Source organism: Psilocybe cubensis, chromosome 3, assembly GCF_017499595.1.
Source record: "Psilocybe cubensis strain MGC-MH-2018 chromosome 3, whole genome shotgun sequence".
NCBI classification, from domain to species: Eukaryota; Fungi; Basidiomycota; class Agaricomycetes; order Agaricales; family Agrocybaceae; genus Psilocybe; species Psilocybe cubensis.
The window spans coordinates 811,592-820,657 of NC_063001.1; the positions used below are offsets into that span (position 1 = coordinate 811,592).

General features: G+C 46.8%; 3 protein-coding genes across 3 annotated transcripts; 2 read left to right on the plus strand and 1 right to left on the minus strand.

Annotated features, from left to right (window-relative positions):
- Positions 1–1,994: 1,994 nt before the first annotated feature.
- JR316_0003052 (Dolichyl-diphosphooligosaccharide--protein glycosyltransferase 48 kDa subunit) lies at positions 1,995–3,861 on the minus strand (the record flags this gene model as incomplete). Its single annotated transcript, XM_047888833.1, has 7 exons — positions 1,995–2,199; positions 2,264–2,481; positions 2,536–2,683; positions 2,737–3,253; positions 3,314–3,424; positions 3,480–3,646; positions 3,788–3,861. The coding sequence occupies 7 exons, from the start codon at positions 3,859–3,861 to the stop codon at positions 1,995–1,997; spliced, it is 1,440 nt and encodes a 479-aa protein (XP_047751207.1).
- A 92-nt stretch (positions 3,862–3,953) lies between these two features.
- On the plus strand, positions 3,954–5,063 carry JR316_0003053 (Adenylate kinase; the record flags this gene model as incomplete). The annotated part of the gene is made up of 4 exons (XM_047888834.1): positions 3,954–4,107; positions 4,157–4,364; positions 4,588–4,773; positions 4,838–5,063. 4 exons carry the CDS (start codon positions 3,954–3,956, stop codon positions 5,061–5,063), a joined length of 774 nt encoding a protein of 257 aa, XP_047751208.1.
- A 1,372-nt stretch (positions 5,064–6,435) lies between these two features.
- JR316_0003054 (uncharacterized protein) lies at positions 6,436–8,217 on the plus strand (the record flags this gene model as incomplete). Its single annotated transcript, XM_047888835.1, has 4 exons — positions 6,436–6,986; positions 7,047–7,617; positions 7,680–7,809; positions 7,880–8,217. The coding sequence occupies 4 exons, from the start codon at positions 6,436–6,438 to the stop codon at positions 8,215–8,217; spliced, it is 1,590 nt and encodes a 529-aa protein (XP_047751209.1).
- Between the last annotated feature and the right edge of the window lie 849 nt (positions 8,218–9,066).

Sequence of the window (9,066 nt, forward strand, 5' to 3'; positions counted from 1 at the left end):
CCAGAGTTGACTTGAGGGTCACTCAGAAGAGAATCAAGAGTGAAAACAAACAAGTCGACTCGGAAGACCAGTATGATCTGACCCTGGGAAACTCAGTGACCACATATGATCGATCATTCGCTAAAGATACCGGAAATTTCTATTATTGGATTGTGCCTACCCTGCTCCAAAAATAGATATGCAATATCACCAGCACTCTCGAGCCTCCGTGCAGCGCGTACAATTATACCGTTGAGGTACGATAGACGACAGGCTTCTCCGGAGAGCCGTTTTCTGCGTACTCCCAATGATTGACACGACCATATGCATATGATCACCCAAAAAAGTGTACACTAATAATACCCCGCTTGAAGGACCTAACCGTTGGGGTTCTAAACTTTTACCTCCACCTCGATCTTTTCATGGGAGCATCAAAATGTAGAGCAAATTAACTTAGTTTTTAATGATATTTGCGTATGATACCAGTTGCATGATCGGTGGGTATGCATGATTGTCTCAACAACGGTAGTGAGTCCTCGGTGCAGCATGAGGTGTTGTCATTTTGGTCATTCAACCCGACAGTATGATTTTTTATATTCTCAGTAAGCTCAAGAAAGAAGCCTCTGAGATCAATGAGACCTCTCAATGCTAGACTCTAGTAATCCTTGCTAATAATTATCAGATAATTTTTTTGGCGTCTCTTACGGCGTGACCAGAGTTGCAAACCACTCCTGGCCCACTGCTCCGAGAATCATGACCCCATACCAAATCGATTGCCCACATGTCTTCATCCCTCAATAAAGGATTTGCATTTAGAAATAAACTACAGCTACATACCTATCACCAAAGTTCAAAAGTATTTAGGATCAACTGCGGTATATGGCCTGAAATCCGACCACATAGGACGGGGAAAAATCTATTCACGTGGGTGCCATGAGTTTTCTATGTCTGCCATCGCGTCAAATAGACACAATCTTTTCCTCTCTGACATAAAGGTATTCATACCCAGTGCATACCCATATCGGCAATTTAATGAGTGCCACAAGTACTCGATATGAAGCTTGTATCAAACGAAACATGATTCAAACATCTAGTGTACTGCTGAAACAGTAAATAACACACAAAATCAACAAAAAAACCAGACTAAGCACGCCTATTCATTCAGCCATATGTTTTCCGTACTTTTCACTTGCATTTCTTACCCTTGGCTGCGCAGCGTAAATAGTTAAACTTCAACTCAATTCCTGAAGACCCGGCAATACCCCTTCTTTTTGCATTCTTCAACCAACTTCCGCGACAGGGGATTACACGCATATGTTCTGACATACAAGGAAAACACAGGCCCGCTTTGACTGGGGGGCAGTGTCCATGTGCCCTCCCCGGGCCACGCTTTCGGGAAACGTTTGCGGACTATAAATATCCTACGCGCGGGCGGGGAAGAAGAGCAAGGGTCTTTACAACCCTGACCGAAAGCGACAGCCGCCCGTGTCATCACTTTGTATGTATATACACCGGATACCGGTTCACGACCAAACGAATAGAGGGACTGCTCGGCGAACCCTTGGATACCACATGGAGAGAGGTACCCCCCGACCCCGGATCACACAAATGTATCATTGCTCTGTAAAAATAAGTACTTAGTACAACTGCGCTGTGTTATTATCGGGTCAATTGATTTTTGATATGTTGATACGTACTTGTGACCAAACACCACAGGTCCACAGGAGAGGCGGGTTGGCATAAACAATACCATGTGTTATCGCATAAAATAACTTGCACGAATTCAGAACAAAGCACGAATTTTAAACGCCAATCGCCATCAACGAACTGCGTGAGTTAAACAGGCACGTGTAGCCACTACGTTGCCCGATCTCCAAAGTTACCTATTCAGATTATCATATGCAAACGCAGATACATACGAGAACAATATGGGTTGGGTATCAGAAAGGTTGTGTATTCTTTCATGAAATATTTTCTATACAGGTTGGAGTAGGTTTGATACAGAGCTAGCCAGCTCACTCGGTCTTACCAGATTTCACAGAGCGTTTCGCGCCCTCCTTGACCTCTCCCGCCAGCCAGATGGCAGAGAAGAGGAAGAACGCGACGCTGGTGCTAATTGCACCTGCATAGTATGGCCACGCCGCCGACAAGAAGCGGGGGTATCCGTCGTGGCGCGGGGGCACCACAGGCACGGTCGTCGAGCTGTGCAGGTGACTCCATCTAAAGTACATCAAAATCAGATTAGCGTCGGAGGACAACACCCAGGGAAGGTTAGATTACGCACCCCTTGCGTTTGTAGTCAACGACGAATTTGAACACACCGTGCCTGTCTGGGGCTCGGAATGAGGTGGAGTATTTTCCTGGTGTACCTGGGACGGGAGGAAGGCTGGTGCGGACATGTGGGTCGAGCATCGTGAATTCAAGCTGGAGGTCCTTGATGCCTGAGTATGGCTCCCAGGTATCCTTCTTCGCGTTAAACTTGGAAATGTAAATGCTGTACACCTAAATTTTGTGTTAATGATCATTCCACGATTTTAACAACGAGATATCACGCACTAGTTGATCGTTGGTAGTGTAGAGCTCCTTCGCTTCTGTTTCGTTCTGGCGGTGATGCTCAACTTTGTCGACACGCAATACAAGCGATTCCTGGAAAGTCCAGGCTACTACGTCACGCGCGAACTGAGTATTTCCGGAAGGAACGCCCCTATATCGCATATTTGAGATATGTTAGGCATATGTGAATGCAAATATGCTCACTTTGACACTTCCTTGCGAGCATATTCATCGCTGAACACATCTGCGCCGCCCAACCAGGTGATCCTGGCACCAGTAAGAGTTTGGAAACCTGTCACCACGCCGAGTTGGCTTCCGGCCCACAGGCCTTCGCCTCCCTTTTCCGCAGAATCAACAAGTGCGTCTGCAGAGCCGCCGTCTACCTCAGACGCAAAGCTCTGGGGTGGTGCATGCAGAATGGGGACGAGGAGAGGGTTGTTACCGAGTGATTGGGGAACGCCTGAGAACCAGATCGGAGCCAAGTTTTTGCTCAGGATGTTCGTCGCGTCGTACTTGGAAGGTGTAATTGGGATAAGTGAGGCTGGCTCATCGCGTTTTGGGAAGTAAGAGATGAGCGGTGTGCCGGGGGGAGGGAGTACCAAGGAGAATTCAGGCGCCAGGGAACTTAATGGGGTTTGCTTCGTTGAGAGAGCAACAATTAGGTTGGTTTTGAGGTCAAGGAGTGAAATGAGGGATTGTGGAGTGATATCCTTTGCAAAGTCTTAAGACAACATTATATTAGCAACTATGCATTTAGTCTAATATGAGTGACTGCACTCACTTTTGGTCTCTGAAGCGAGGATAACGACGTGAGCAAATGATGCCTCGTCATACTGAATAATGGCCGGTGCTTCGTCCTTGGGCGCACGGAAGGTCAAGTCATAACCTTGATCTATTAAAGCAATTATAAAAGATTATAAACACAAAGTATTAAATCACAAACTGACTTTTCAATCCGTCAAAGAATATGGAGAAATCGCCTTGGCGTGTGGGTTCTACCACGACCAGGACTGCATTACCAGTGCTGGATTTTGCATTTACGAGACCGGCCAGACCCAGAGAGACAGCTAGAAGTCTCCTAAGAGAGAACATGGGTTCCAAAGCTCCTAGAGACCTGAACGAGATATATGGTGTATGAGAGATTTGTATGTGAGATTTTTGCTTCCACGTCGCGTTCGCTGCTACGCGCACAGTTATGACATATTTGCCTGCAGCTTTAAGAGCGGCACAGCGCGGCATTGCTATGAATGTTTACGTAACGCGCTGTCGGAAACATTCGGCTTGGGGCGGAATGCCATCGGCTGGACCGCCTAAACTCCGACCGGTCATTGATCTTTTTGACACGAAATAACAGCAGCCTGGGACGACGTTCATAAGATCCCTGCTTTCTGCTTCTTTCTTCGTTCTTTCGCTTCGGACAAATGGGTGCCTCTGAGGAACTAGAATATCTCAAGTCGCTGGTCAATCAGCTAAATGAGAAGATCGCTGCTTTGGAGTCGAAGGCGAAAGCTCCTGCGCCAGCCAAAACGCCAGCCCAGCAATTGAGGACCATCCTTATTGGCCCTCCTGGTGCAGGTATGTTGCGCTGGCGAGTGTTTGCTTATGTTACCGACGTTCTTGTCAGGCAAGGGAACTCAGGCGCCTAGAATTCGTGATGATTTCTGTGTCTGCCACTTGGCCACCGGGGATATGTTGCGTGAACAGGTCCAGCAAAAGACCCCACTCGGAATTCAGGCGAAGAAAATCATGGATGCTGGGGGACTCGTCTCTGACGAAATTATGGTTGGCATGATCCAGGACCAGTTGGACAACAACAAAAGCTGTAAGAATGGGTGAGTGCCACGAATGAACACGGGAGGACAAAAGGCCGAACGTTTGTTCAAGCGAATAACGAAGATACTTCGTCTATTGAACGTACATCCTCCCTGGATTGCCCGTTACGCGTTGTCCTTGCCTCGTCGTGCAGTCCGCTTCCTGCGCTGTCATTCCCACCGCTGCATCATGCGATTTTCCACGACCGCTAACGCGCCGTTCGTTCTTCTTTCCTCCCTTTAGCTTTGTGCTCGACGGATTCCCCCGAACTGTACCACAAGCCCAAAAACTTGATGGCATGCTCGAAAAGCGCGGCGAGAAGCTTGACTCTGTTGTTCAGCTGCTCATCGACGATCAACTTCTCATTTCACGTATTACTGGCCGTCTGATCCACGCTCCCAGTGGTCGTACATACCACAAGGAATTCCAGTGAGCTTATTCCACGCTCTTTTAGAAAGCAAACGAGTCAGTAACTTACGCATAATCTTTCTAGCCCACCGAAGAAGCCCAACGTCGATGACGTAACCGGTGAACCGCTTATCCAGCGTTCCGACGACAATGTCGAGACTCTCCGTAAGCGTCTTGGTGCTTTCCACGCGCAAACAGGACCTGTAGTGGATTACTATAAGGCCAAGGGTCTCTGGCACGGGATCGATGCTGCTCAATCACCAAGCGTTGTCTGGGACAATCTCAAATCTATCTTCGTCGGTAGAAAGTAGATTATTTGCATGTAGTTTTGCATAGATGGACATCTTGTTGGTGCATTCAAACATATCTTAATGACCGGGGGATGATATGGAAGATTTCAACTAACGGCCTCAAGCTTCAAGTATAGTTCCTCATTCAGAGAAAAACTTTTGATCGGGCACATGGCGTAAATGCCGATGATTGTAAGCGTTTACAGGAATTTGCTTCCGTTCGTGTCAACGACAATCCTTCCGCTTTTACTAAGGCACTGCGGTAAAAATGGCTTACTTCCATCCTCCCTCAACTTCCCATTATCAACTGTTGCGGGCTGAGCTGAAAGCTATTCGACTAAAATTAAGCTCGTGTCAATAATGATCAGGACCTGTTTCAGTAACATCGCTTCGGTCGTATAGCAAGGTCTCTTCCGTAGTATCATGCTACGCCCTCCAATCAGTGCTACGCAATTCTTTTCAAAATTCTTGTTCTCATTTGAGATGCGTTTCACAGCATCTGGCGCATCTTCCATTCTTCCCAAATTATGAGCTGAGGACGAGAGGATCACGCTGATCCGCCATGGTTGTTTTCGTTTTCAATCTCTTGAGTGAGTTACTAGTCGTACAATTTCAGAACTGGCTGAAAATACGCCCTTTTGCGCTTCTCTGAAGAGGTTCAATAGCCCATACCATCCTAGTGACCTAGTCACTTCACAACAGATGCATCAGGTTTCAAGCTTGAAGCCTTGAGGCGGCATATTTATGTTTAGAACCGGCACATCGTCCAGGATAGGTCGAATAACGATGATTAAGCGACCGGAGATCCATCACTGGACCTAATAGTAATAAATCTTGGATCTGGCTAATTGACATACGGACGCCCCGTTTGTCACTCTGTTACTAAATCCAACATCGTGTCCACTTCGATATAAAGCGAGCTTTAAAAAGGTACTTGGTATTACCCGCTGCCATGTACCAGAATGGCCTACCCTTCTAGCACTTGCACGAAAACACTGGCGAGTTGAAGAAACAACCTCTGACGTCCTGCGTGTTTGTCGGCATTTATAAACACCCATATCACCAACCTATTCAACCTATCGAGGATAGAAGATCCTCCTTTACAAGTTACTTGATTCCTTCCTGCTATTCACCACCATATGCCACGGACATCCGAGTCATCCGGTATACTACGACGAGGTTCTGCGTGTCTTTCGTGTCGGTGAGCACTTGCTCTACTCTTTATTGCCGGTATTGGCCACTATTCCTGGATTGCTCATGACTGGCGGCGTTATCTAGGAGAAGAAAACTAGTGAGCGGTTTATCGAGATCTTGGAATATGGCAGTCATACTGATTGGATTTGTGTTATAGCGATGCGATGGCGTCCGGCCTGTATGTCAGCAGTGCAACGCTATGAGGAGGGTCCACGAATGCGTGTACGACGATAGCTCACGAAAAAGCCGCACCCAAACACTACGCGAGAAGGTGTCTGCCCTCGAAGCTAAAGTTCGTGAACTCGAAAGCAGTAACCCATCGCCAGACCCGTCAGACCCGTCATCCTCGTCGTCGGCGCCGCCAGTTAGTACTGGCGCTGGGCCGTCCAATGCATTTTCGTACGACGATCCTTTTCAAAATCAACCAGGACTTGCCATGAACCCCCTCAATTCTGTTTCATGGCTGAGCGACGATCTCGATTCGCTGATACCTCTGGTGCCACAAGAATGGATCAGCACCAATCCCAATTACGACCTACAAACCGACTCGGGATCCGGATCGTCCTCTTCGAATTCACAAAAAGCATCTGTGTTGCTGGATGTATCGTTACCCCACTATTCTGCCCATCCATCCAGCGTCAGTCCTATTCCGTTCACAGACTCATCCGGTACACCAGTGCCGGATTTATTCGACAGGTCAGCGCCAGACCCCCACACGATGAACTTGACCATCGAGATGCACAACATGCTGTGAGTCCTGAAAATATGCAGTTTCATTCAAAGTTACGGTGTTTTAATATCACATCATAGAGTGCAAACGTTCATTGAACACCGCAAGCAATGTTGCTTCTATTCCAATACCAGCAGATTCGATCGATCCTCATCGGCGACTGTTTACCAAAATACACCACCTAACCCGGCCCTGATGAGCGCAATTTACCTCATGGGATCCTTCTTCGTCCAAAATCTTGGGTTGCAGAAACAATTGTGTGAACAGACCCAGCAGGAGGTGGCCCGGTCATTGCACAATCAAGACCAACTGATGGATGTTGTACAAGCATCTTACCTCCTAGCACAGTATTTCTTCTTCAATGGACGAGGCATGGAGGGGACTCGGCATCTTACTACAGCTAAACGGATAGCATTTGACTTGGGTTTACACCAGGTGTCACTTCCAACCTTTTCATTCGACTTTGATTATTCCTTCGATTCGTCGTCACACGATTGGCAGGAGAAGACCGCTGTTCTCTGGGGGTTATTCATGGTGGAGAAGTTTTGGGCACTCAATTGTGATTGCTGGGAAGCATACGCTCAGGCTGACTTCGATGCTCCATGTCGTTACATTACAACGCCTTTACCGGTGCAAGAAGGCGCGGACCTCGTGAGTTCTTTGTCATTTTATGTTTGGTATCTTCGTTCCTGAATTTTGGACATGGCCAAAAGGAACTTGTGGCTGCCAACAGCCCGCTGAACGCTATGTTCGACTCTGACGTTTTTCGGGGAACGTTGTTATCAGTTGATGCTTTTAAGGCCCTGGCGTGCTGTATTTTTGATCGCGCGTTACGTTTTCATAGTACGTTTTCCCCACAGCCCATCGTTATTTCGGCTCAATGTTCCTTAACTGACTGGCATTGGTACTTTAGATACGCCGGCATCTTCAAAGGACAGCGCAACGTGGGCTTATCATCGCTCTTCGGAGATTGCTTTGGAACGTCTATCATCCCTCATTCACCCATTGACTTGGCGAGATTCTCATGACACTGGAAAACCTACAATCGACACTGATCTATACATTGCGCACGCACTCATCCATGCCTCTACCATCCATCTTCACCCTGACAGTACCATGAATTTAAAGATTTCATGGGCAGCAAAAAAGTTGGTCGAATTAGTCAACCACCTTAGCGAGAATGACTATTGTTACCTGGATCCAATTCTCGCTGTGAGCTCGAATTTTCTTTGCGAATTTATCAGCTGGTAACTAATGATTCACTGAACTTTTTATTAATCCACAATAGATTTGTTGGTCCTCTACAGTCAAAATCTTTCGTCAAATGATTCAGACTGCCACTGATAGTATGAACTCAACTGCCGCGTCAGCATCGACTACGATGTATACCGTCGCCTTTCTCCGGCATTGCGTCAATATCTTGGTCGGGGGTGTACAGAGCATGAGCATGTTCGTGCCTCTTGCAGGTATTTCTTGATTACATTGTTTGATGAATGGGAATGTCCTGACGACGATGGTTTACATCAAGACAACCTCTTACCGGATCTCATTGATAACCAAATAATTCTTCAGTCTGACTCTACAAAGCTGGTCTCTCTTACCTCGGCTGTGGATTATCCCGCAAGTCAAGGACTTCTGGTAGCATAATTCCGCTTATTTTCATCTCGGCCTTTATTCAGGAGTGCCTGTTCATGAACTACTACCTTCACCACTACTGTATTTGTATACCTGCCTCTCTATCGCACCGGCTTCAAGAGCCTATATACCACCGATATCTTACCCCCGTCCTGGATACCCTGTTCCCAGAGCGACGGTTAACCCAGCGTGTATACCATTTCTTTCTTTCGTTATCTGCAATTCTAACGTAAATCGTAAAAACTGTTTTCCGGACATTAGTAGTACTCATTTAGCTACACTTGTTCACACTGTATTAGATTAGTTTGTAAACCCTGTATTATAGCTAGATTGCAGTGTCCATCCGTGACTATTAATACAGTTGATTGTATACTGTTATATGTTTGAACTCGCATTCGGTGTTAATGGCGCTGTACCTTGTTAGGCTACTAGTTACTTTGAGAGATTATTATCGGAGATACAATC